This window comes from Esox lucius, chromosome 2 (assembly GCF_011004845.1).
Source record: "Esox lucius isolate fEsoLuc1 chromosome 2, fEsoLuc1.pri, whole genome shotgun sequence".
In the NCBI taxonomy this organism is placed as follows: domain Eukaryota; kingdom Metazoa; phylum Chordata; class Actinopteri; order Esociformes; family Esocidae; genus Esox; species Esox lucius.
This window is the reverse complement of record NC_047570.1, coordinates 27,133,053-27,160,644: the sequence shown is the minus strand read 5'-3', so window position 1 is coordinate 27,160,644 and position 27,592 is coordinate 27,133,053. Positions and strand designations below refer to the sequence as shown.

The 27,592-nt window shown below is 41.9% G+C and overlaps 3 protein-coding genes across 18 annotated transcripts in view; all 3 read right to left on the bottom strand.

The window, feature by feature from the left end:
* Window positions 1-18: 18 nt before the first annotated feature.
* On the bottom strand, window positions 19-6,412 carry bcl2l10 (BCL2 like 10). The gene is made up of 3 exons (XM_010891265.5): window positions 6,308-6,412; window positions 3,056-3,532; window positions 19-1,478 (listed from the first exon to the last, which is right to left on the bottom strand). The coding sequence occupies exons 1-3, from the start codon at window positions 6,374-6,376 to the stop codon at window positions 1,356-1,358; spliced, it is 669 nt and encodes a 222-aa protein (XP_010889567.1). The 5' UTR covers window positions 6,377-6,412; the 3' UTR covers window positions 19-1,355.
* Window positions 6,413-6,539: 127 nt separating this feature from the next.
* On the bottom strand, window positions 6,540-23,452 carry gnb5b (guanine nucleotide binding protein (G protein), beta 5b). Of its 2 annotated transcripts, XM_034286961.1 has the most exons (14): window positions 23,363-23,401; window positions 22,131-22,201; window positions 20,973-21,126; window positions 20,022-20,133; window positions 18,460-18,596; window positions 17,666-17,707; window positions 17,382-17,458; window positions 17,149-17,281; window positions 12,497-12,640; window positions 12,298-12,389; window positions 11,984-12,032; window positions 11,315-11,411; window positions 7,698-7,864; window positions 6,540-7,050 (listed from the first exon to the last, which is right to left on the bottom strand). In XM_034286961.1, the coding sequence occupies exons 3-14, from the start codon at window positions 21,096-21,098 to the stop codon at window positions 7,039-7,041; spliced, it is 1,188 nt and encodes a 395-aa protein (XP_034142852.1). In that variant the 5' UTR covers window positions 21,099-21,126; window positions 22,131-22,201; window positions 23,363-23,401; the 3' UTR covers window positions 6,540-7,038. The 2 variants fall into 2 exon arrangements, with proteins under 2 accessions (XP_034142852.1, XP_010889566.1); XM_010891264.4 differs by lacking the exon at window positions 22,131-22,201 and having other exon boundaries at window positions 23,363-23,452.
* A 421-nt stretch (window positions 23,453-23,873) lies between these two features.
* Window positions 23,874-27,592, bottom strand: part of myo5aa (myosin VAa) — a 45,036-nt gene continuing 41,317 nt past the window's right edge. For all 15 annotated transcript variants that reach the window (XM_034297511.1, XM_034297515.1, XM_034297520.1 and 12 more), the window contains 2 exons: window positions 27,251-27,331; window positions 23,874-27,139 (listed from right to left, as the gene is read on the bottom strand). In XM_034297511.1, the coding sequence (XP_034153402.1) occupies window positions 26,987-27,139; window positions 27,251-27,331 (234 nt within the window). In that variant the 3' untranslated portion in view covers window positions 23,874-26,986. The remainder of the gene's footprint in view (window positions 27,140-27,250; window positions 27,332-27,592) is intronic.

Here is a 27,592-nt window from a genome sequence, read left to right as displayed (position 1 = left end):
CAAAAGACAATACGGTACCTCCATGATAGCACCTTTTTATTTAGAAAAAGTGATATATGAAACAATGTAAAAATAGGAATTCAGTGGGGACTTTTGTTTTCTTCCATTGATTTAAATTTGATTGGTTATGTTGTGGTAACAGGTGTATGGCTTGCTTCCCAAACATCACCATAATCAGGGTGGCATTGAGGGATGCAAACCATGTGTAGTTTTAATTGGTCTGATGGTTAGTATATCATACCGTAGCACCAATGTCTGTCCTTCTGTATAGCCCTGAAACATTATAGATTATTACACTCAGACACACAGGAATATACATGAGACAGACCAAAGATATTGAACTGCAGGCCTAAAGGGGCATCTAAATCAGGGACCAAGTCAGAGTTGGGAAATGAATTGGTTTATACTACAGCGCAACTTGCAAACATTTTAAACTAACAGAACTTAGTGAAATGTGATGCAGCTAAAAGGACTCTGGCTCCCTGATCAGTAATATTAATACATCAACCATCAAGAAATAAAAAAAAAAACAATGGTGCACCTCTGAGCCTACAGTTAAATAACCCTGTTGTAAACATGAGAGAGAGAAAAGGAACAAACTAACTAAAACAATGAAATCTTCCATTTGTCAATTCAAAGATGGCCAGGGTTTACATTTTTATTCATATAAATATAATATATTAATTTATACGTTTATTACACTAAAAGGCATCGTGCCACACACGCGTACACACAAACACATACTGCTGGTTGACATGTGAAGTAAAAAGGCAGGCTAGAGAGACGTTAACAATTGGCAATCGGGACACTAAACACACTAATCCATTCGGGACGCAGACATCTGAGAATCATCAGTGTAACGACCCGGCTGCGCACAATGGGACTGACCACAGCGCTCCTGTTGTGGTCAACACAACATCGGCACCCTGCACGCTTTGCTTTGACATATAATAAAAATATTTCTTATTACAGGGGAAAGATACGCAAACTAATAATATTCACATATTCTGTCATTTCAGAAGGCATTCAGTTTGTGATTACAATCTCCGGGTATGGACGAATGAGAAACGTTGGTCAGAATCAAGATATTACCGAGGGGCAGAAAGACGTGGAAACATTCAGTTGATAAATAAATGAAAGTAAAGAGCAGAATGGGACACTGCTTTAAAGAGACATGGGGAATATTCAACAGGTCCATTGGAAATGACTCCGACTCCAACACTCCATTTTCAAAACACTGTTTCATACCTGATGTAAAACCAATTAGCTCCTTAAAAAGGTCTGCCCGAAAGAGGTCATCCCATTGAAACAAGATTGAGGACAATCAAGACGAAGTAGGGCTTGCACTGTTTGTATCAGCGGACCAGGAGGAAGGTCAAACCTGCGATGCCCACCCCAGCGGCAGCAAAGAGAGCTGTCTTCATGGAGGAGTCCTGGTTCACCACCCTAGCTGAATGGAAGAACTTACAGAAGCCCTCCTGAGAGAGAGAGAGAGAGAGAGAGAGAGAGAGAGAGAAAGAGAGAGAGAGAGAAGAGTTAGGTTTAGAACAAAACTTGCAAAAATGTAATCTCTGTGTTAATGTCCTACATGAGGATATTATTGGTTTAATGAAGAGAGTTAAGCGGTCAAAACAAAAGTCTGTCAGGAAACGGTTTTGTTCAATAATGTTAAAAAAGCCCCATTTCCCCTGCTGATTTCAGACAGACCAGCGTGGGCTCGGTTCCTGACTGAATAGACCAGGGCTGTCATAACAATGCAGCAAAAAAAAGATTTCCAAGTAAAATGATTCATCTGACAACTTCTGGACATGGTCACAACTGTTTTTAAAGGTGCCTATTGCATATGACCCAGGTGTTCCTTTGTTATTAAACTGATCCAGACTTGTATTTGAGTATTAACTATTGTTGTGTGCTTAGAGCATGGAGGTCACCAGAGTGTTACAATACCATACAGTCAATATGGCTGTTAGGACCAGCTGTCTTGATGAGGGCGTGGGCCCACTTCATTCACAAAAGCACTCAACACATGACAACAGCTGTGCCTGTTGCTGATTCAGCCCTCGGCTCTTCAAAGCACCACAGGCAGTGGGGAGTACCTCAATACGATCATACACTTCAGATTCTGATATGGTCGACACAACAAATGAAATCATTTATAAAAACGATTTACAAAGTATAGCTTTCGGCGAGCTGGTGTGCAACTGTGGCAAAGTTGGTTGGACTTTGAATAGCAAGTGTGTATTATTTACTGAAGGTCCCCGACTAACCAGCTCTATAGGAATATCCAAAGTTAAACCAAATTCACAAGCAGACATTATGACCAGTCCTGTGCAGATGATTACTTCGGTGCAGCAACCTACAGACAACCCAAGGAAAACAGAGTGATACTCCTATTTTTGGGACACCATATATCCCCATCATATCACAAATCTACATTTTGGATTAAACAAATGGCATTCCATTACATGCTTCATTGCTAGAATAAAATGTTGGAGTTGTCTCGATGCCACAATCGTTTAAGAGAAGTTAACAATTGAAGCATAAAACAGTCGCCCACAGAGATGTTTCCTGCATGACCCATGGGGCTTCCCACCACTTGTCACTGTTTGAATATCCAGAGTAAGGCTATTGTGACATTCCTTATAGTAAAAACTACCAGTGTGTGAACCGGTTATTACTGGGATTGGCCTCAGGCTTAGCATCTGAAATCGATATTGTGACCACATACCTCAAACCGCTTCTCTTGGCTTAGAATTAAGTGCTGCTAATGACCACAAATTCCTGTTACATTGTCATGGTCAACAGCTCTATGCGTGTACTCAAATTCCAATGAACACGCATTTTGAGACCAAGGCCCTTCGGGGGATGTGAGGACCATTTGAAAGGTATTACTTTAGGCTTGGGGTTAAGTTTAGGGTTTAAATTACGATTAAGTTTAGGAGTTAGGATTAGGTTCAATGTAGTGAATGAAGGTTAGATTATTAAGTTAATGTTAGGGTGAATTTGTTTTTTATTTTGTGGCGTGTAGTCAAACACACCATGCAGTCAAACTTACCCAGCCTTGATTCTTCAGCATCCAGTCGCTCTTCTCTTTGCCTAGGTAGTTCGCTATGGTCTCCGCCAGCGCTCTGCAGCTCTCCTTACCCCCCAGCCACTCCGTCCCCCTAACCCCTGTCCCCTGGTCTGTGTCCTCTCCTTGTAGCTTCCTCACCAACACCCCAGTGAAGGTAAAGAGAGAGACCACCCGCCCCCAGTTCATTTGTCCATCTCCTACCAGCTCCTCCATCACCCTGCGCAGAGAGGCACAGGGGTCCAGACCACATTGGCTCAGGAAGCTGTGTGCCAGGGCGTGGAAACGGGCCCGGTGCTGGGCCTCCATGTCCAGGGCCAGGTGTCTCATGGCTGCAGCCGATTCACTGGGAGGAGGAGGGGGTGTGGCTGCCGGAGACCCAGGGGTGGGGACAATTCTGCAGACAGACAGGTAGTCCTCTGCTACAGCCAGGGTTTCTTTCCACAGCCCGCACGACATAATCTATAGAGGAAATGTCAATCACACATTAACAGTACATATTAAATGAAAGTTATTTGGCACATCTTATCCAAAGCGACAGTAGTGATTAGTTACATTTTCTTAGTACTTTCTTGATCCCCATGGGAATCAAACCCACAAAAGCCATTTTTGCCTGAATCTCTTAAAACTCAGTATGAAAAGCCAACTGACATTTACTCCTGAGGGGTAGATATTTTTAACCAAGTAACCATGTGAACACGTAACTATCTTGTAAAATTGTGGGCTTAAACAGTCAGGTACTCATACTCTCCACCCAACAAAGCCAAAAGAGGACTGGACACCACCAGAAGCCAGGCTCCTCTGTAGATTCTTCCTAGTTCCTGCATTTATAGGCAGTTAATAGCCATTGTACTTGATCTTATCATTTGCTCTGTGGGATTTTGGGATGGGTATCCGTTTAAGAACTGCGACAATGGCAGATGTAAAAAGGGCTTTATAAAACATTTGACTAATTGTAGCTCTTTGCTACAGCCAGTGTCTTTCCACAACCCACACTCAATGTTCCAGACAACAGGAAACATTACCAATACCTCGTATTCTTGGACAAGTTAATACAATTGTCAACATACAATCAGTGTTTCCACAACCCACAAAATACGGTTTATTAAAAACAATCATATCCCAAAGGGTTGACATCTAGTACATTCCCTAGAGGACTGCATTCAAAAGTGAAAGCAAGCTTTCTAAATGTGCTGGAAAAGCCACAGAAGAGTGAAACTCACAGACTTTGAGGTAACACCGCACCACTCATCCACCGTACCCCCCTTCAGTCATTATCTGGACAGTAGGCATGTGTCCTTTCAACTCTAGACTCAAAATGTTTGGAATTGAAATTATTTACTATAAGGTTGAAGTATGATTCAGTTTGCTATACAAATTGCATTATGATTCTTAGCCTTTGGGGCATGTGTAAATATTGGTTTACCATCACAATTGGCTTTACAGGCATTTCTGTTTAGTGAGTTGTGTTCCTTCTGATCATTTGTGTCAGTGTGAGAGGTGTTAATGAAAGTCAAGGTAGCCTTTGTGAAGCTGAAAAATCTAAAAATCTTAGGCTTTCCAAAAACAACAGCTTGGAACCGCATTAAAGAACGAAGTAGGAAAGCACTGGTCCAATCACAAACAGCGCGGCAGACCAAGGACGACCTCTACAGTGGACGACTAAAGAAATAAACCATAATCACCATAGTGATTTGTCAACCAGTATCATCCCCAGAAGACCTCACCTGCAGAACTAGAGGCTACACTGGAATTTGCAAACCAGTAGATAGCCTCAAACTGGATGTCAAGGTTACAGTTAGATAAAAAGTACCTATAAAAACCAGATGAGTTCTGGAAAACTCAAGCACAGATGAGACTAAGATTACCATCTGACACAGTGATGACAAGAGGAAGGTGTCATGAAGAGAAAATAACTGCCCTAGATATATACCTGACCTCATCTGTGAAATATGATGATAGTGTAAAAGCTTGGGCAGGTACAGCTGCATCAGAACTGGCTCATTTGTATCCATTGTATAATTGCTGACAGTAGCAGAAGGAATACTTAAGTGTACAGAAACATATTGCATGCTAAATACTGTACAATCAAATTCCACCAAACGCAGTGGATCGCCATAAATCAAGACAATAACTGCTAACATGCTGCCATAGAGACTATGGGCCAGAATCTATATTTCAAATAACATTATAGTAGTTGTTTGATTTCAAATCCATTTCTGGAGTATAGAGCCAAGAGAAATTCAGAATAATTACACTATGTTCGTCATCGTCACCAATCAACGGCACTGATGCTAAAACATGATCTGCTAAGCTTATATACACAAACGCGAGGCATCATTTAGCTATGTAGCAGACACATATTATAAACCCGACAATGACAACTTTTGAATGTTATGCTGCGAAAATAGCCAAATCTATAAATTCCAAGAAAAGAGGACTGGCCACCACCAATAAATTCCAAAAAACATGAATAATCACATTTGTGGAGTTGGTATAAAGTGGTTCCCAAACCAGGAGTACTTGAGAAGCCTCGATTAATAATGGCAAAATGCACGAGGGGGGATCTCCGGGCACAGCATAATTATTAGGTGGTACTGTATATTAACAGAAAAATATTGGGAACTACTGGTGTAAAGCCATAAGTAGTCGGATTTAACGAATGTCCAATATCCATCGATGGCATCCCCTTATTTCCCCAAAACCCGTACAGGTACATTGATCTTTTTACCTTACCGTCTATCTTTGTACTTGCTACCTAGAACCAGCTAGACTGACTGTTAAATCACAGGAAAATAATCACGAAGATATAACACTACAGTATTGTACACCGCAATCTACACATTTAGTACAGTACTGTACTTCTGCAGCTTGTTAGCGAAGGTTAGATTGCTGACTAATTGTAAAACATGGCAAAATATATGATTACATGAGTCTTGGTTTAGGGGAGTAAAAAGCAATGTATCTAATGTGAGCTAACGGTCTTAGGCTAACTATATTACCGATCTCTACGTTGATAGCTAGCTTGGTTGAATATGTCAAATGAATAAATACACACAAAGGACCACAGAACCCGAGGCCGCGAACAACGGCTTCGGTCCGTGAACAAAACCGCATCGATTTATTGTAAGTTTGTAAAACCGAAGTTTGACTGACGTATTCAAAAATATTTAGAGAACTGAGTTAAAGACAAATTAATAGTTTATTTTAAATAGAAACATCCAACAAAAAGCTCACCCTCCCAGCAATCAGACTGCTTTCTCGACGTACAGCAGGAAGAAGGAGGGCCGCTGTCATCAACGGCATTTCCTCTTTTCCAGTGTCACTTTATTTTTCTATTCGCTTGACTCCTCCTCCTTTACTATAGCACGTCATATTTCAAAAAATCACCATCGCAGCGTCATTACGACAATTCGTTTTCCATATCAATATCATAAACATAAAAAATAAGCAGATGGAATTGACACCATTTAACAATATAACATCATTGGTTTATTTACCATTAGATCTGAGAGAAAAAGTTAAGACTCTGGGTTGTCTGACAGAATGACTCAATGACTGGTAAACTAAACAGGCAACAGGGCTGTAAAGGGGGACTGAGGAGAAGAAAAGGGCAGTGAATATTACAGGACAGTTAGCACTCCTGAGAATGATATTAACTGTGAGCTGCTGTAGAGAAAACAGTCCTTTAGACAATAGTAATAATACTGTAATATCAAACATTCTAATAACAACAACGCTTTAGAGAAATGTGTAGTCTAAATCAATTCAAATAAATAGTCTATCTGAATCAAACCTAAATAATGTATTATTATTATATTTGTGTGTGTACATTTTCTATAGGCATATGTGTGCTCCATGGGCTGCTCTGGATTGAATGATCATGTGACTCTGGTCCTGACCCCGGGACCTTTGAGTCCAGACTTTCAGGGATTCCACTATCTCACTCTGATGACACCACAGCACCACTAGGCCCAGATCTGTGAGATAAAGCACAGAAAGCAAAAATCTATAAATCACATTGTATTAACAGTTGTCAAAAAGCAAATCACAGTAACCAGGCCTCTACCTGAAAGACCAAGCATCATGGTGGCATCTGTTGGGGCAGCAGATCACCTAGTGATTATAGCATTATAGCAAGGCTAGTAACCAAAATTTTGCTAAAACGAATTCCCAAACCTGCAAGGAAAACTAGATCTGTCATTCTGTCCCTGAGCAGGGGACTGCAAACTGACAAATATCCCCTTTCCTTTTTTAAAAAGCCCCTGAAAGGAATAAACATTACTAGGAATTAGATATACAGGGAGATAGAGAAGCTTTTTTCAGATATTGAGGCAGAGAAACTCAGGAGAGGAAGTGAGATCACCAGTGGCGCAGACCATGGCTAAAAGCAACTATTACCTAGTTATTTCCAAAATAAAAAACAGAAGTATGTATTTGATTGTCATTGTAGTGGGTGGGAGTGTCTGACGTAAATGTCACCTGTGACGCATTCAGCAACTCTCATTCATAATGGTCTCAAACTCCTTAACTCTCAGTCTCCACACCTCGACCTAGCTCCAACCTCTTTCCCTCATCAAATCAAGTAATGTTTTCACAAGTAACGTGAAATCCCCCTGTGTCTCACCCGTAGAGTGTTGTCCCAGGAAGCAGAGCAGAAAGCAGTTCCGTCAGGCGAAAATTTGAGTGAGCTGACTCTGTTCTCATGGCCAAACAAGACGGCCACTCTGGTCCCCTTCAACACGTCCCATACGTTGATGGTGTAGTCGTTATAGCCAGCAAATAACAGGCGCCCTGGGAGACAGTGAGAGACAGAGGGAGAAAGAGAAAGAAAGTGAGAGAGATGGAGACAAATACATAGAGAGAGAGAATAAGAAAGTGAAAAAGTGACAACACTGGGATTTAAAGGGGGAATAGAGAGGAATAGATATAGAGAGTAGACTTGAAAAGGAGAATGACACAGCGAGAGATAAATCAGTTCAATACTAGGTAATGAGAGGAAAGATGGAGACAGAGTATTAACAAAGCCATAAATGTCAGAGTGGGCCGACTTACAAATAGAAAAAACTGCTTTTTACAATGATGTGGTCATGTGGTTACAAATTTTACCAAAACTTCAGATGTTTTGTGTTTCTTCCTACAGGCTGATTTCAAGTTATTCAAATTCCCCTTTTGCCTGGTGACTTTCCACTTTAAAACTTTATTTGCCATGAAGCTATGCAAAAACCAACGGTTGTTGTAGTTCGTATATTCAATACTTTTTCACTCTACAGTGGTTCCTGACCAGAGGTACTGGGACCCCTGAGGGTACTTGACCTCTCCACAGGGGTTACTTGAGAACACTCATGACACCATAGGCATACCAGTGAAATTAACATGAGGGGGTACTTCAGGGGTACTCCAAGCAGAGCAAAATTCTGTTGGTGGTACAGTAACTGAAAAAGGTTGGGAACCACTGCTTACAACAGAAATTCAACATAGTCATGAGTAGGAATGTTTACTGGACCCAATCTCAGCTTACACAGATAATGTTATAACATCAAATAGTTTGTCTGCAATGAAGGGCAATAGAAACTGTCCATGTTATAACCACATCCGATGAAATAGAAAGTGACACGGTAAATGTCCTACAGAAAACTGGTGAATACCTGTATGCTTGGGGGAATTCCAGGGATCATCAACTCAATATCAAAAGTTCAAGCAAGAAAAACTAATTCAGATCATGATTGTCTGTTGTTCAGAATCTATGCATAATGCAAGTCTGAAAAGCCAAGTTAGAATCATATGTAAACCCACAATCATCTAATGTAAAGGGGAAATCTACGCCCTTTGGGAAAACTTTTACTACCTTGAACAAAAGTACTACTTCATCTCAAACACAACAAATTCATTCTACCACTGGTTCCCTTACTGAGAAATATGCTATTATTGATGCATTTATCTGCCTTTTTGTTTTGGCTGGATTACTTCTCAAAAGAACATCTGTTTCTACTCACTGTGGTTTGAGGCAATGTGCCGTTGTTGAAATGACACAGGTCCTCCTAGAAAACTATGGTCAATGTTTTTGTTTTAAACAGTTTACAATAATTAAGTCCTCAATGCCTTGCTATAGACACAATGAAGTCCGATGGGGCAAGCAAATTGGATACAGATTTACTTGTATGTGCATATTTTTTTGCTGGTTCAGTAAAATCTAAATATAGTCTAAGAGGTTATTTCAGAAGTATGGAAAGCACTCATGGTCTACCACTGTCCATACAGGAGGCAAATATTTTAACCTTGCCATATCTCATCTAGTTTATAAATGTAGTTTCATCTAGTTTCTAAAATCCCTGGTGAATATATAGCCATGTTCTTTTCAGACTTGTATTTTGAATACTGTACGCATCAAGCACGCTTTAAGCCAGAGTACACATTTTGTCTGACACCAAACTTCATGTAAATAATATTGTCAGAGCTTTGGAGGATAGCATGAATTGTGTTGGCTTTTTTAGTCTTTTCAAAAGTGACTGACACAGTTGATTATTGCCTTTAAATTATCTAATTGATGTAATCAGGGATTAAATGCCAATGCCAATCTTTGAGATTGGCAATTCTGAATGAAAGGGTCAAACGTGAATTGCTTGTTTTATACACCTGGTATATCAATGACATTAGAGTGATTGTGAAAAAGAATTAACACGTATTTCTATGCTACTGAAACAGTACTGTATTCCACTGCACTTACTAGGAACTGTGCCTTTGCCTGCTTCAGTGTATTGCTCTCTTAGATGTATGAATGCCAAAACACACATTTTAAGTAATTGTTAGATGACTAAACTGAACACATCACAAATTCAAAAAATAAGTTCCTTATCAACGTCCTGCTATTTGTATTAATGATATGTTGCCCTTTACAAACACATGTTACTGATTTAGTAACAAAACCTGAAAATTAGGATTGGATCCCTTTACTGAAGTATAAAAAAGTGTGATGGACCTCTGTATGTAAGACTGAAGAAGCGCTCTCATTTGTTTATTATAAGGCAGTCTTGCAGGAACTTCCAGCATAACTGACATCACTCATTAAAGTTAAAATCATCATTTACAGCAAAAGAGCACAGGAATGGTTAGTACTTCATATTCCAAGGATAGCTTCTGTACTAGGTAAAACTAGTCAAATAACCTGCATGTCTGAATAAAGGTAAATAAAAAATAAGGATCATAATTTAAGGAGTAGCAGAATTTCTTAACATAAAATTCCTTCCCTCGTCCAGAACCGTCCGGATTTGGGGGCTTAGTCATCAGGGGTTTTAGGCTGGATATCAGTATAAGCTCTTTATGACAAATGCTCATAGGATAAATATGGATTTGATTGATTGCCTTGCCTCATTGTGCTCTGTAGGCTCAAATGAGGTAAAAGGCCAGCAAGTTACTTCTGGCACGTACAGATTACAGTATAGTGTATCGAGTTGAGCGACCAGTGGTAACAACCAAAAAAAAGCATGGGTTGTTGCTTTAGAAGACAATATACACTGCTCAAAAAAAATGAAGGGACCACGTATTCATCACAGTATAACACCAAGTCAGTTACATTTCAGGGATATCAATCTGTCCAGTTAGGAAGCATAAGGGGTTGTGAATCAATGTCACCTGTTTTGGTGCAAATGAAAGTGACAACAGGTGCACTGGAGAGGTGCACTGGAGAGGTGCACTGGAGAGGTGCACTGGAGAGGCAACAGCAAGACAACCCCCAAAGAGGGAATGGTTTTGCAGGTGGTGGCCACAGACAATTGCTCTCTCTTTATCCTTTCTGACTGAGCTAGCTGTGCATATCCTTGGAGGGTCACACAGACCTCCGCATGCTAGGCAACAGTACCCTGACTGCTGTTAGGTACCGGGATGAAATCCTGAGACCAATGGCCAGACCACTGCAGTGGGCCCTGGGTTCCTCCTGGTGCAGGACAATGTGACCTGAGTGTGTAGGCAGTTCCTGGATGTTGTAGGCACTGATGCCACTGACTGGCCCTCACGTTCCCCAGACCTGAATCAAATTGAGAACCTTTGGGATGTTATTTATTGTACATCCGACGACGCCAAGAAGCGCCACAGACTGAGATCACACAGAGATCACTGATCCCCTGATCCAGTTTTGGGAGGAGATTCCCCGCCAGGACACCATCCGCCATCTCATCAGGAGCATGCCTAAGCTACTAAAGATGTACCATTTGCTCAGTAATTGAATAGTCATGTCTTACCACTTACCACTAAGAGAAAAGTCAACACTTGTGGCTCCGAATATGATGCTATCTTTGGAGTAGATGGACACCTCACGATCAGCCCTGAGATCAAACAGACGACACTGGAAGACACACACACACACACACATTAAGAGGTCACAAGCTAGTTCAAGTTGTTGATTCTGTTTGTGTTGTACGTTCAGATTCCCGATTTATTTATTCTGTATTTCTTATAATTTTTAATTATTCTTTGTATGAGGTACAATAACACATATACTGAATTTTATGTCTGGGCCCAAATAAGAACAACACATCTTAACACATACAAACCTGGGTAGTAATTGAAAAAGGATGTTTTGACACATTTGGGTGATGTTGTCAAAAAAGGATGGTCTTTGACCACTGACATCACAGTAAGATAACAATCTCTCATGAAGAATCAATTAATTCAATGGTGCTGGAGAATACAGTCTGATTGCCACACACATACAACACACAATTGCGACAAAAGTAAATTACATTAGTTGATTCAGCAAAAAAAAAAAAATCATCTATGTTTATGAAAACCCATTGTCTATATATTATATAGCAGGCTACTTTGGATTAGCGCTTTTAGTGTTAATTAACACTTTTAAACTCCCAGTGGTCAAAAGCAGTGCACTAAGTATGGTGAATAAACATGTTATAAACTCACAGTAGCGTCATCGGATGCAGAGGCAAAAGCATCCCCACTAGGGTAATACCTGGAGGGGTGGGCAGAGAGGGAGGGTGAGAGATAAAGAGAGGGAGGGAGGGAGAGAGAGAGGCGGGAAAGAAAGAGAAACATAATTGGAATATATGTGGACATTGCAAGTTGTAAGAAGGGTCAGTTGTTAACCGCAGAGATCTGTAACATTGACTGTTAACATTAGAGATTCAGTGGGTAATATAAGGCTAGAAGGTCAATGCGCGGACAGCCATATAATATGGGCTCTTAGCGTTGGGGTTCATGTGGTTGAGTCCACTTACTTGACGCAGTTGACGTCAGACTCGTGAGTGTCAAATGATTGGATGTTCTGCCCTGAGCGCAAGTCCCATATATTAGCCTTCTTATCAGAGCCCTGGAATTAACACATGGTTCAGAGGAAGGGGAAACAGAACAAGACAGTCAGAAAGAGAAAGAAACACAGACACACACACACACACACACACACATAAAAACACTGACCCCAGAGACAAAAGTGTTTCCCGTCTCAGAGGGGGCCAGGTCCAGGGTCAGGACGTCGGCAGAGTGACCATGGAAACTCTGCAGCAGCTGACCGCTTTCCACGTCCCACAGGGCACTGGTGCCGTCCCCGCTGCACGTCAGGATCTGCACACACGCAGGGACACGCACAGGACGACGTATGAATCCCCCCACACACACACACACACACACGCGCACAAGCAGTCATAATCTGAATTCTGAGACACACACACACACACAGATATTCCTCATTTTATGTTTCATGGTGTTAGGGCTGCCCCCTAGTGCCAGTTTGGGGAGATTTAATCGAATTCCATAGGGCTGGTTAAGAGACAATTTAATCTAATTCCAAATTGAAATGAAACGATAATTATTTCAATAGAGGTGGTAAACTACTGTGTACCCTAATTTCACCTGGTAAATCTGGCTAAGAACACATTCTCATTTTCAGCGGCAACTTCGTTGCTATCCGTGTTAAAGGGATGCTTTGTCCCTTTCATAGTCCACTTACAAAGAGATAGTCCTGAAGGCACAAAGTCATTATTTCAAAAAATCCATTATTCAGCTCTGTCTCAGTCTGTAATTAGCGTTATTAGCATCTTCCAATTCCATGAATGGAAATGGTTTGTATCGCTATGGATTGCAAGCAGAAAACTACTCCAAAACATTTCAAACTACATTCAGTTATTGGTCGTGGTAGCATAGATTTTTTAAACTGTACACTGACGAAACAGCCAGCAGAATTGGCTCAATTCAAACTGGAACTATTTCCTATAGCTACCAATCATAGCTTCTGTTCTTTGGCAGTGATGTCATCGAGGTGAGCATGAACTTTAACCTCAACAAGCTATGTGAAAGGTAGGCTGCTCCGCCTAGCTGGTCGACTTGAGGTTTCACTCCATATCTGTAAGGTCTGTTCGCAGTTTCCTCTCTCAACCAAATCACCAGGATGACATATAGCCTCCAGATCCCAATCACGATGAATGCAGCACTCCTCCCAACTCCCAATCACCGAAATAATAAGCCTGTTCAAGAGTTCGTGATAGCTTTCTAACGTTCTTTGATCCTAGCATGCCTTCAGTGTTTACGATTTAGCTTATCCTAGTCTGTACCTTCGAACTGAGACTTTTTGACATACACACTTGTATTTTGGATTTTGCCTGGTAGTTTACATACACCGATGTTATTCACTTCACCTGTCATCAAACTGACAAGTGAATAACACGGATAATCTCGTTATCATGGCACCTGTTAGTGGGTGGGATATATTAGGCAGTAAGTGAACATTCTGTCCTCAAAGTTGATGTGTTAGAAGCAGGAAAAATGGGCAAGTGTAAGGATCTGAGCGACTTTGACAAGGACCAAATTGTGATAGCTAGATGACTGGGTCAGAGCATCTCCACAACTGCATTCCTTGTGAGGTGTTCCCAGTCTGCAGTGGTCAGTACCTATCAAAAGTGGTCCAAGGAAGGAAAAGCGGTGAACCATCGACAGGGTCATTGGTGGCCAAGGCTCATTGATGCACGTGGGGAGCGAAGGATGGTCCGTGTAGTCCGATCCAACAGACAAGCTTCTGTAGCTCAAATTGTTGAAAAAGTTCATGCTGATACTGATAGAAAGGTGTCAGAACACGCAGTGCATCACAGTTTGTTGAGTATGGGGCTGCGTAACCGCAAACCAGACAGGGTGCCCCTGTACTGCCGAAAGCGCCTACAATGGGCACGTGAGCATCAGAACTGGACCATGGAGAAATGGAAGAAGGTGGCCTGGTCTGATGAATCATGTTTCCTTTTGCATCACGTGGATGCCAGGGTGCGTGTTCGCCGATTACCTGGAGAACACATGGCACCAGGATGCACTATGGGAAGGCGGCAAGCCGGTGGGGGCAGTGTGATATTTTGAGCAATGTTTTGCAGGGAAACCTTGGGTCCTGCCATTCATGTGGATGTACCACCTACCTGAGCATTGTTGCAGACCATGTGCACCCTTTTATGGCAACGGTATTCCCTGATGGCATTGGTCTCTTTCAGCAGGATAATGTGCCCTGCCACAAAGCAAAAATTGTTCAGGAATGGTTTGAGGAACATGACAGCAAGTTTAAGGCCTCCAAATTCCCCAGATCTCAATCCAATCTAGCATCTGTGGGATGTGCTGTACAAACAAGTCTGATCCATGGAGGCCCCACCTCGCAACTTACAGGACTTGAAGGATCTGCTGCTAATGTCTTGGTGAAAGATACCACAGCACACCTTCAGAGGTCTAATGGAGTCCATGCCGCGACGGGTCAGGGCTGTTTTGGCGGCAAAAGGGGGACCTTCACAATTTTAGGCATTTGGTCATAATGTTATGGCTGATCAGTGTATGCGCATGTGGGAATGAATAGTTGTGTGATGAGGTAAATGCAAGGACAAATGGCAATTCTGACTGTGCAGTCGAGCAAGTTGGAGGTGTAATGTAGTCTGTACAACCGAAATGCGGGGATAGTAGCAATGAGGTTCCGAGGTAGACGTGCATGTAACATCCCAAAAAAAGAAAAGCTAGTACAATGGCAATTCTAAATGTGCATTGCAGAATTTAATTACTGACTGAGACAGAGCGGAATAATGGAATGTTTTAAAAAATGACTAGCTGCCTGAAGGATCAACTGTCACCAAAATATGATTTTTGGATGAATTATCCCTTTAAGAGACTTGCTTGGGTAAAGAATGACAGATGGTTCACACTGACGGCTCAGGGATCCAGTCTAGACTAAGCCTGACAGCCCACATTTTTGTCAATTCACGAAATCAGCAAAATTCCAATTCCCAATGTCACTCCTTGAAACACATTGAGTAAAATTTGAATTGAAATGTCATGGCCAACCAGGAGGCCAGCAGCATAGCAGCCTGTATTCCCCTGCTGGCTAGCCTTTGAGCTCAGCAGAGCTGTCCTGATCGTTCCCTGAGTGGAAGGCCAGATGCTGCTGGTAGTGGTGTTGGAGGGCCAGCAGGGGAAACGGTTCCCTCTGTTTGAAAGTGTTAATTCCAATGTCCCAAGGCAGTGACGGGGACACTGTCCTGCACAGAGTGCCATGTCCCTCAGACCACAGAGATCTAAGGCACTCTTTAGCACCAAGCTGACCACCACAGTCGTCAGTAGATTTCATCGTTGGCTGTGTTAATAGCTGAAAAGCAGCTAAACGAAGTCATGGGCAAAGCATCTGACATGATTCAAACTCCTGACCACAATGATGCAGCTGTACTGGGTGAAGGTGACTGCGCCACTCGGGGACCCAGCAACTGGAATATCAGTGTACTTCCTGAATAGACTGGAATGGAAATGGAATAGACTTGTTACGGTGAAAGAATAGTGCACGTGTGTGTGGCACGTTATGGGCTATTGATATAAACTCCAGTTATGTTTCTACTCTCAGACAATAAATATATGAACTGAACATAAGTTGTTGTCTCGACTCCAGTCTGTTTCCTGTACTGACTCCGCTGTATCACAGCTTCTTCTTAATGGGTGGCCCTCCACACAGAGTGGGCACTTAACCTTCTCTCTGTCTCCAGCACACTTTATTTCTCTCTGGAGAACGAGCTTTAGACAAAGCCACAAGCAGACCCCTGTTCATCAGGCCACACATGCACAGTCAGTCTAAGGGCATCATTGTGATACACACACAGACACACCTCCAGGCATGCTTCTTCACAGCCATTGACAGGCCCGGGTGCATTAGGAAGACAGTGGGTATGTTTGTCCTTAGGTCAGTGTCTTCAGGTCGAAAACATATAAAGGCCTCTTTATGTCTATTAATACACTCACAATGGAGGGCCATCACTCTCTCTCTTACTTCTCTCTGCCTTGCCACTCTCTCTCTATCTGCCTTGCCTGCCACTCTATCTGGCCTCCCACTCTGTCTCAAACTGCGCTCCCACTCTCTCTCTATCTGCCTTCCCACTCACTCTCTATCTGCCCTGGCACTTTCGATCTGGCCTCCCGCTCTCTCTCTATCTGGCCTCCCACTCTCTCTCTATCTGGACTCCCACTCTCTCTCTATCTGGCCTCCCACTCTCTCTCTATCTGGCCTCCCACTCTCTCTCTATCTGGCCTCCCATTCTCTCTCTATCTGGCCTCCCACTCTCTCTCTATCTGGCCTCCCACTCTCTCTCTATCTGGCCTCCCACTCTCTCTCTATCTGGCCTCCCACTCTCTCTCTATCTGGCCTCCCACTCTCTCTCTATCTGGCCTCCCACTCTCTCTCTACCTGCCCTCCCACTCTCTCTCTACCTGCCCTCCCACTCTCTCTCTACCTGCCCTCCCACTCTCTCTCTACCTGCCCTCCCACTCTCTACCTGCCCTCCCACTCTCTACCTGCCCTCCCACTCTCTCTCTACCTGCCCTCCCACTCTCTCTCTGTTCTCTCCTAATGAGCCATTTCTGTTTCTTCTCCTGTACTTCCTTGACAAATCTCCTGTCTCTCCTTATCTCATCCCCCTCTTTTCTCCTCTTCCTCGATCCCTCTACCAGTCGCACCTTCTCTGCACAAATTAATTATTTACAGCTTCAGCCATATCCCCTGCATCCATTCTTTGCTACTCATCTGAAATCTTTACTTGTTGTGTGTGTTCATAGGTGTGTGTCCAATCCCTAACCTGCATATCTGAGTTTGTGAAGGTGCAGCCGGACAGGTAGTTGGTGTGCAGGGCAACTGACTTCTTCTTGGCCGCCAAATTCTCATTCTGGTCCAGTGAAAGAGGGTACACGGAACACTTGTTATCCAATCCCCTGTCAGACAGACCAGAAAGAGATGGTAATTTATAGGGGGTTGCAGTAACATCCAACCGGGCTCAGGGGAACAGACACCAGATGTCGGCGTCAGACTCACCCACAGGCGATGGCACATCCAGAGGGTGCGTAGGCACATGCCATCACCCACGTAGTTGGCATGCTCACTGCATGTTCCTAGAACACACATCAGTCCGAACGGAGGGTCAATTAACGGAAACACACAAATGTACACCATCACTTCCCTGCCTAGTGTTAATGGATCCGTTCTCTTAACCTGGTTACAAGTGCTCCACCGTGAGACTGGGTTATGCAGCCCTTAAAGGGCTACGAGACGCACACATCAACACACTACACATGCACAAAATTGTCAACATGCCTTACCTTATTGGTGGTGAAAGCATCCCATACGATAACCTTTCCGTCCTAAAAAAAATGACAACATCTTATTAAATCCACAACAAATGAAAATAGAGGAAAATTGGTAAGTGATCCGTTACTGACCAACGCACACTGCATATTAGCCTGACACAAAAACCTTTCAGAGTTGCTTTTAGAGAACTTAATCATTTTAGCTAATCAAAATGCTATTAGACATGGCTCGAAATAGAGCAGGATTTCCAGTAACTCAACACAGTGGACAAGGCTTTCATTTACATACACTAATAACAATCAGATTAGAGGGAGTAGATAAGGAAGGCAGATGACCATAGGAAAGCGTGTGGAGGGGGTTGGGAAGAGAGGGGAGGTCCTGTTGGGAACCCACTCTGGCTCCAGACCATTTTTATCCAGTAAAGTACAGGATGGGCAGGTACCTGGGAGGAGCTAAATACAGGATGGGCAGGTACCTGGGAGGAGCTGAGTACAGGATGGGCAAGTACCTGGGAGGAGTTAAATACAGGATGGGCAGGTACCTGGGAGGAGATGAGTACAGGATGGGCAGGTACCTGGGAGGAGATGAGTACAGGATGGGCAAGTACCTGGGAGGAGTTAAATACAGGATGGGCAGGTACCTGGGAGGAGATGAGTACAGGATGGGCAGGTACCTGGTAGGAGTTAAGTACAGGATGGGCAGGTACCTGGGAGGAGTTAAGTACAGGATGGGCAGGTACCTGGGAGGAGCTGAGTACAGGATGGGCAAGTACCTGGGAGGAGTTAAATACAGGATGGGCAGGTACCTGGGAGGAGCTGACCATGCGTCGTTTATCTTTGCACCAGTCCATGCAGAGCACCTTATTGGCATGGCCTTTCAGCGTGCGCCGGGTTTTCAAGTTTAAAGCACTGAGTGCTTCCGCCTTCTCAGCTACCTTCTCCACTACACTCACAAACACACACACACACACACACACACACACAGTTTAAAACTATAATAATTTAAAGTAATTTGGATACATGAGCTGGTTTCCTCCTGACCTGTTCTTACACAGCAGCAGCGTGAGGAGCGTGTAGGGACATATGGCACTCGTCCCACTCACCCATCACACATCAGACTATATGAATCGGTTATTATCATACTTAACAAATGCAATGGTAAAACATGAATACATATATAGGAATACAGTACACTGTTTGTTAGCAGCAGGCAGGCCATTTTGTTTGGCGCACCCAAGTAAAAAATACATACATAGAGTATATATATATATAAAAATTACAAATTGGAAAAAAACGTCTTACTCAAAAGTCCCACCTGTAATGTCAAAATCAGGAGTTTCTCTTCCTATTCTCTACCTTTCTTTTTGACAGTTATTGAGAGCAACATTTTCTCTTGCTAGTTGACTAGTGGTTTTGAGCTAATTTAGACATAAAACATTTATGTTATGTATAGACCTCTTTTCCCCACCAATGAACTCACCAAGTGAGTTGATGATCTCCACAAAAATAATAATGAAATCCTTTAATATAGGCCTAGATTGGTGATTTAATGAGTGTGGTCAGATTGAGATTATTGTGTTAACTCACTGTCACTGAATACATAATAAACAAATGATGTGTTACATCAATATGTAAAGGTATGGCCGAGCGAGACCAATCAGACAGGGACCTATTATGCTACAAAAATGCACAGAATTAACTTGAGTTGAGGTTGTTCATACATAGCACATAAACAGCATAGTATGATTGTGGAAGAAATTAAAAGAAAAGAAGATGCGTAGGAATGGAAGGAAGCACAAGTACAGATAGGATGGGGGTGCTCGACAATAGGCTATTTTGGGGGCTGCATAGGGGATTGAGTTGCTTCAAGATCAAGTAAAAGCTGTTCAGAGAGCTTGGAAGAGCTTGGAAGAGCTTGGAATGCCCCTAAATCAATTTACTGGGGCACTGGAAGGGTCTAATCAACATTTTCTGTGAAAGTGTTTTATTCATATTGAAACCTCTAGAAGGTATTATTAAGGATTTCACAACTATTGCCAGACAAAGTGGAGATTGATTTACTGTTTCTATTGTGAACAGGTTCCCACTAACACTGAAATACAGACAATACCAAAAGTACGGGTGTGATGTTTTAGGGATAGGCATCACATTAACGAATTGAAAGAAACATATGGGAATGTTACTAACTCATGCATATCACTCTATAACATTCCATTCCTTCATTCCACTGCAGACACAACAACACACGCATTGATACAGCATAGTTTCTTTTCAATTGTTTGGGTTATAAAATAACAGACACGGTGAACAGTTCCGTGCTTTGCGAGAACCCAGTGTCACCCACCCTTCCCCGATAAACAACACTCACGCTCCACATCGTGCAGTTTCTTCCGCTCCTCCTCGAGCCTCTTCCTCAGGGACTCCGTCTCCGCCTTCAACGAATTCAGAGTCTCGCCGCCAGCAAGGTCCTGGCAAGCCATCTTTAGAGCAGAACAACACATTCAGAAGGGAACGGGGGTAAAGCAAGGGACCGGTGAGGTCAAAAGATGAACAGCACCCATCGAGGCGGCTGGCTGCCTTGCTACAGCTGATGCCGCTACTACTGTTACGTCACGCGAAACTCTGCCTCTTCAGCCGCTGTCTCTACAGTATTTTTCAATTTAAAGGGCTTTACTGACATGGGAAAATGTGTTTGTATTGGCATATCCTTCCCCCATCCCTCTCTCATACTCAGTAGATAGTATACTATTGTCTTTTGAATCGGTTTGACATTTTGGTTAAGAAAACATTCTTTTCAGCAACTTGCTGGGAGCAATTTGCCCTGCACACAACTGTCTGGGACAGAACAACAGATTTTTCAATTTGGCAGCTCTGGGATTCTATCTGTTAACCTTTCAGTCACCAGTCAGATGCTCTAACTACTAAATGACCCTGCCGCTATGGTACTAAACATGATTGTCCCTTAATGTTATCATGGTTAACACTTGAACCACATTGTAATTAATTTCATTACTTAAATTGCTTTATTTATTCGTATACCTAAAGTTGTGAATGCCAACATGCTGCATAGGGTAATACTTTTTGCTAACCCCTAAAAATAAATTCTCAAATGAACCTCTTCTGCCAGGATCTATAAGGTAGAATGTACTGTATGTGTACCGTAAAGTACAATGAAATGCAGTTCTGGTTAGACACTAACTGCATTTCGTTGTACTGTACTCGTACTGTTCAATGACAATAAAATGGAATAGACTCGAATGTAATCCATTGTGTTAGGGTCAGCGGTCAGAGAGCACAGGTCAGGGGTTAAGGTACGTACTATCTCCATGCATAGTGAGCAGTAGTTGATGGGCTCAGTCTTGATGTAGAGGTTCATCAAAGGCCGGTTCTCGGAGCAGCTGTCACATGGCCCAAAGGTGATGGCCACAAACGTCTGGTCACACATGGCTGCAGCTAGTTAACCACACACACACCTGTATAGGGCGGAGGAACACAATCAATCTAACACTTCAACATTACACACACACACAAAGATACTCACACTGTTCGCCTGAAGGAAACACACTTGGTAAACAAAATAGGTCTTTGTTTTTGGGAATATTATCTGTGAGACTGAGACAGAAAAAGAATGGGGAGATTAAGTGTGTGTTTTGACAGTTGTATTGTGCATAAGCTGTGGGTAATCTCCCCTTCTGACTGATCCTGCTCTGAGAAGGAGAGAGCAGTAGGTCTATTCTGGGAGACGCACCTGCTTTAAAAACACACAACTCGCACATTTTTACTTGCTCAACATTAATCTCGCATGATATATAAAACCTAATTTGAACTCTGAACCTTACCCTGGTATATAATTCAAATCCCAAGTGTGACCTTTAATCTAAACCTAGCCTAACTACACACTGTAGAAATAGAACAAATAGATAATGGCCTGAATAATACACACTGTAGAAAAATAACCGATTTATATAATCTGTTTGATCCTTGTACTGTACATTACATTATATTGTGGGTTGTATAAGAAACACAGGGATGTCAACCCTTTGGAAATAGACCAGGCTGTGTGTATTATTTGGAAGTAGTTACCATTCGACCGTTTAACAAGGCCCTTGCTGCTCTATGGCCCCTAGACAGCTTCAGACTAACATCATGGCCATGTGTAGCAATTGATGTTCTGGTTAGCATAACCACAAATATATATTTTAGAAATATCACAAATGTAGTCCCATCTTGTGGAAGTGAGCTGAATTACAGCAATAACATCAGATGCAGCTTTTTGCTAAATTCTACATTTTAGGACTCTAATGAATAATAATTTCTGATGAATAACTTTTGTAAAACACTATCATTCTACTATTGCAGATGTATTATGGAAATGTTGGGTTAAAACAACAAAGTCAAAATTCTACATTTTTGTGATGAGTAAAGGTCTATACCGTTTAGAATATATCTGAATATGTAGGCAAGTAAGCTTGCTTACTAATTTATCCTGGACTGTTTCGTGGAACACCAGTCAGGTATGTACAGAGCCCTCCAGAATTACTGGACTCCCTTGGTAAAAATGAGCAAAAAAGGATAGGAGAGATAAAATGAGAGAAAGTTAACCTTTCACTGCAATTAAATTATTAAAAGAAAAAACAAATTCTTGAATCAAGATATATTTTTCTCAAAAGTGTCACAATTATTTACCTACCTGCACTGCAGGTACATTGCAATACATTGTGCACCCACCTCTTGCCAAGACTATAGCATTGAATCTTGTACTAACACATTTGATTCCTTAGTCCTCATTATTGGACACTCATCTCCAGCTCACCTCACAGGTTTTCAGTGAGGATTAGGTAAAGGGTATTTTCAGCTATATAGCGATTTTTTTATAGCCATTTATGAAGTCAGCAACATTTTGTCTCATTTCATTTCTGTGTTACTTTACCAATTTAATAGAAGACAAAAATGGTTTGGTATGTGTCAGCTCATATTTATTCCCCAATGAAACAATAACTCATGGATGACCATTTAAGGGTTCTTAATGACTTAGATGAACTTGGGGAAAAAAATGAATGGGAAGACACTTCTGTTAGAGTTTGTTTGTAAGAATTTCAAAGGGTGCCAATAATCAAGACACTTGTCAGTTTTCAATATTTTTCCACCTCAATTAATGGTTATATTTTTGAGTGTAAGCTGGTTTAGTTCACAGCCATTTTTGCTCATCTTTACCAAAGGGTACAATATTTCTGAAAATAGACTCTTTATCAGAAGTCCTGGTAGCGAGATACTATCATCCAAATCCCTCCATGGCAGTACATACAGGAAGGCAACACACATACTGTACATCTGAAAGCACAGGGTCAACCGTCCAAAATCCATCAGCACTGGAGATATGTTCTGGTTATGCAGGTGCTGTTGTCTCGCTCAACGGCACAACAGGGGTAGACAGATGAGAGCCAGAAGCATCCTAATACTATACTAGCCCACAACATTCTCTACTGCTGCACTATACTGTACTGTACAGAACCATTCATGCTCAAAATAGGCTGAAGAGGCTTTAAGGTCAGTTACAAGTCCCTAACTATAAGCAGTCTATGTGTGGATTTTCCTGACTGTAGACAATTTTGAAATACAACTCTGATATTTTAAATCAGTAATACTCTCATATCGTATATGATTTTAAATACATGGCATTAAAGATAAAACACATAATAAAGTTCTTACCTAAGGAGAGTGGCTACTCTGCCTCTCAGACCGTACGCTGTCCTTAGAAGACTGTTAGAGGATTGGAGCCCAGAGACAGGAGAGGAGAACACTAAGCTACTTATCAACAGCTTTATCCGCGGTCAAATATAACCCACAGGTACACAGGCATTGGCTACAGCACAAATGGAACCCTATGATCTGTAATGTAGAGTAGTACCCTAGATTAGGACAAACTTCTGGGCCCAGCTCAAAAGTAGTGTACAGAGTAGGTTTTAAGATACCATTTGATATGAAGGACCTGGTAGGATGCTGTCCCCAAGAATTGGTCCAAGGTTTCATCATTTCCCAACCTGTATTTGTTAACATTGGTGTGGATGGTAATTTGAGCAGATGTTAATAAAACCACTGCACAGGCTGACATGGCAGAAATAATGAACGCTATAAATTATTTCCAATTTGACCTTGTTTTAAATAAGACAGTGACGTTTTTGCCTTTCTCTTTGGAGCAAAATACTTACAGAAACAAATATTGACGGTGCTGAATTCCTTTATTTGTCTTTTACAGAGTCTGACAATTTACACAAATTTGAAGTTTCTTAATGGTGGACACATTCACTAAGTACAGCTACCAGGAATTATACACACAGTCCAGTTCTCCTGATGTACCCTGGGATGGATGACAGAAGTTGAGAAAGAAGCAAATAGAAGCAGAGGGGCTGGGGGTTGTGGTTGTCTATACGGTTAAAAGAGGGATGATCATAGAAATTGACTTGTGCTACGTCCCAAATGGCTGCCTATTCGCTACACTGCTCTGGTCAAAAGTAGTGCAAGGTGTAGGGAATAGTGTTCCATTTGGGAAAAGCCGTCAGCTGTGCAAATGATCTCAGCTCCTGGATATGACCCCTGAAGGACCTTAAACCAATGTTGGGGATGATTAGACAATTATTAGGCATTATTTCCCATTAAAGATATGTTCAGGGCAGACATGTCGTTATTATTTATTAAACTGCTTCAGAAGCTATTTCAAAAAGTGCTTTTAGACAGACATAAAAAACATTCCTTCCAACCCAGCTTTTGAAATATGGATATTGGATACTGACAACTTGTCAAAAACACTGTAATAATAATGATAATACATTTTAAAAATAGAACGCATAACAGTCAAATGAAAATGACAAGATGATAGTGCGTTAAAGTCATTGGTAAGGCTTTGTCCAAAACGTGTACCAATTAAGTAATCATATCAACAGCAGCTCTAAACATTCGAAAGGGTAAAACCTGCAGGACAGGCAGTAACATTTTTCAGTATTGTCTGAGGTTCTCTGTTTTGCAGATTTGTACCCTAGATGTGATATTACTATACACACGATGAACAACCTATCACCTACTTCTAACAATCCTTCATTTAAATGCAATGCTGCAAAAATTTAAAAAGGCAATGTTGACTTTTCATACACTCAATACACTCATGGTGGTCCCCTTGAGAATTCAGTTCCAACATAAAACAAGTTAAAACAAGAACTGGACTCATACATCACCGATAGTTATAATAATGTTAAAGTCACATGTTGCTAGGCAAGGGCACAAAGTATAAAGTTCAAGGGGTCAAGGTTGGTAGGAAAATAAAGGTGAAAGTAAATAAAGTTCACGGTAAACACAAATGTTTATGGTAAAACAAGGTAGTTAGGTTATGGGTAAACCCAGATGGCAGTAAGGAAGAGAGACAATGATCATATGATTAGAAATGTATATCAACCCTTTGTCTCTGCCAGTGCTAAGCAGTGACAGAGGTGAGAAGGTCTGTATTCTTAGTGATGAGAAGGCCAGGAGAACTTCTCTGATTCTATAAAACATCAAGCAAAACCTCGGGTTCTATTGGAGCCACAGTTGTGTGCTAACTCACTGCAGAGAAAGAGAATAACCCTCAGAGGAGAAGAATTATGGTTAATGTCACCCTCTCCTGGTCAATTTCAGGTAAAGGAGTCATTACACTAGTTTAGTAGTGAAGAAAGGGTCAAGGGTTCAACAGCAGGTTAAAGCAGAGAGACTGTACACCGTGTTATAGTTGGTCCACAAAACAGTGATTATGTTTCTGGAGTAAAGACATGACAACATCGTCATCGTAGAGAAAACATCGAAAACACGGTTGACATTGCGTCTAAATCCAGTTGTTTACCAGAGCAAATGTAGTCACCCCGACTAACAGAAAGACCATCTCAGTGATAACCAGATTTAGGAACATACACAAACACAACCTCTGTTTTTTTTTTTTAAACACCGAAAGTAATACCTATGGACCTCGTGTCTCAAAAACATCCACAGAGCTGAGCAAAGAAGGTGGAGCCTGGAGAAGGTGTAGATATGTAGTTACTAGTGGATACGCAGGATTCAGTGTACTTCAGTAATCTGTTTGTGTACCCTCAGCAGGGCTAGGAAACACACTGCCTCCTTAACAAAGATAAATAAATACTGTAGCTGAAGCTGTCTAAACATGCTACACTTGTATACCTTTACACCCACGTCTTAAGTTCCTGTCAAGTATTGGGCCTCCATTTCACGTGTGGCCCTTTTCAAATCTTGTTTCTAGTCTTCCCCTTTATCTATGCCACCTCTCTTTCAGCAGTGCTAAAGTATCTATTTTCAAGAGAAGCAGGTTAAACATGACAAAGCCTCAGCAGTGAGACATCTAAAAGCATGATACATCTTGAGCTAAACAAATAAATACCTACATTAAATAGCGCTTATTAAATAATTCTACATAGTTAATGTGCTATTAACAAATATAACAATACTATTTTACTCCAGTTGTACTTTAATGGCCATAATTCTCTCCATCCTATGACATTGGGGAGATAGGCCTACCTGTCTATGGTATCAATGTTAATCTGCAAAGAAAAACTTCAAGTCTTCAAGGAAAGTTAGAGAAATGAAAGCAATACACAAAATACCTAAGCATGATAAATATATTCATATTTGTATGTATTTATATATGTATAAGAAGTATGGTACAGATAACAGCTTCTGCATTGGTTTGACTGTGTTCAGTGGATAAGATGACAACAACGATGTACTCCAACGATGTACTCCAAACCGATGCTAACTGTTGAACTACTAGCTTCTGGTGACTGCAGAAGAGCTAGCATTAGCATCCTATAATAAAACAGATGCTAGCTCAGCCAGAAGGAACTAGCTAGCTGTAATGCTATCCCTGGACTAGCAAGTTTTCAGTTTAATGTATCATAATACATTCCTATGGGAGAACCGGACTGCTAGAAAACACTACACTACTGAGAAGAGTACAAAGAGGAAAAAAGAGTGGACCTTGGGAACATGGAACAAGATCTTGGTGTTCTAGGTGGGTGGTAAAGCTCATTTTAAAGGGGGGAAAATTGGGGAAAAGTGGTGCATTCTCATAGGACTGAGCATTTGTACACGCAGGAAGATGGGACTGACAGAAAAACTCAGGCTGGAAGTTTAGCACGTGTGTGTGTGTGCGTGTGGTCGGTGTGTGTGCGCGTGTATTTGTGTGGTCTATGTAAGTGCGTTAGGAAGCGGTTGGTTTGTGTATGCACATTAATGCATGTTTACCCATTTATAGCCATGTGTTGGTTACGGGTGTGTGTGTGTGTGTGTGTGAGCGAGTTAGACACGGGTCAGAAAGCCCAGGTTGAGAGAGCCTGGAATCTGGATGCTCTCCAGGGCCAGAGAGGACGGGTTGAACGGAAAGGTGACTGGGTAGATGACTTTAGTGTCCATCAGCAGCTGAGGAGTCTCACACCGGTCCCGCAAACGAGTCTGGCAGACAGAGGGGGTCGGGGAAGGGAGGGGACAGACACACACACACACACCGGTTACAAACGTAGTCACATACTTCTAAGCACACAGACCGGCACGGTTGGGCCTCACCTGTATGGTTCGTATGAAGGCGACGGACACCCTCTCTTCAAACTCGTTGACTGGAGTGTAGAGGTTCAACACCTTCACAATCTGGTGACACAGAAACACCTCATTTTAACTTCTCCTCACCAACGTGTCCACTGCGTCGGGCGTATACGTTGACTAGTTCCTCTGTTCAAGTTGTTACTAAATGTAAGCTACACCGAAGTGTTACTTTGTTCGCTGAGTGGTAGAGAGGGCAGTGATTGTGCCAGTTGAGTACACAAGCAGTACAAAGGGTTCTAATTAGCTTAGTACCTGAGCAGTTTAGCGATGTGTATAGTAGTCATTTACCTGAGCGGTAGATAGGGC

Coding starts and splice junctions, on each gene's coding strand:
- bcl2l10 (XM_010891265.5), bottom strand. CDS start 6,376: ATGCCGTTGATGACAGCGGCCCTCCTTCTTCCTGCTGTACGTCGAGAA. Junction 3,533..6,307: donor GCAGTCTGATTGCTGGGAGG/GTGAGCTTTTTG, acceptor TTTCCTCTATAG/ATTATGTCGTGCGGGCTGTG. Junction 1,479..3,055: donor TGCTGAAGAATCAAGGCTGG/GTAAGTTTGACT, acceptor TCTCTCTCTCAG/GAGGGCTTCTGTAAGTTCTT.
- gnb5b (XM_010891264.4), bottom strand. CDS start 21,098: ATGTGTGACCAGACGTTTGTGGCCATCACCTTTGGGCCATGTGACAGC. Junction 17,708..18,459: donor GCATGGTCAGCTCCTCCCAG/GTACCTGCCCAT, acceptor CATTTTTTTTAG/GACGGAAAGGTTATCGTATG. Junction 12,390..12,496: donor GAAACACTTTTGTCTCTGGG/GTCAGTGTTTTT, acceptor TGTTAATTCCAG/GGCTCTGATAAGAAGGCTAA.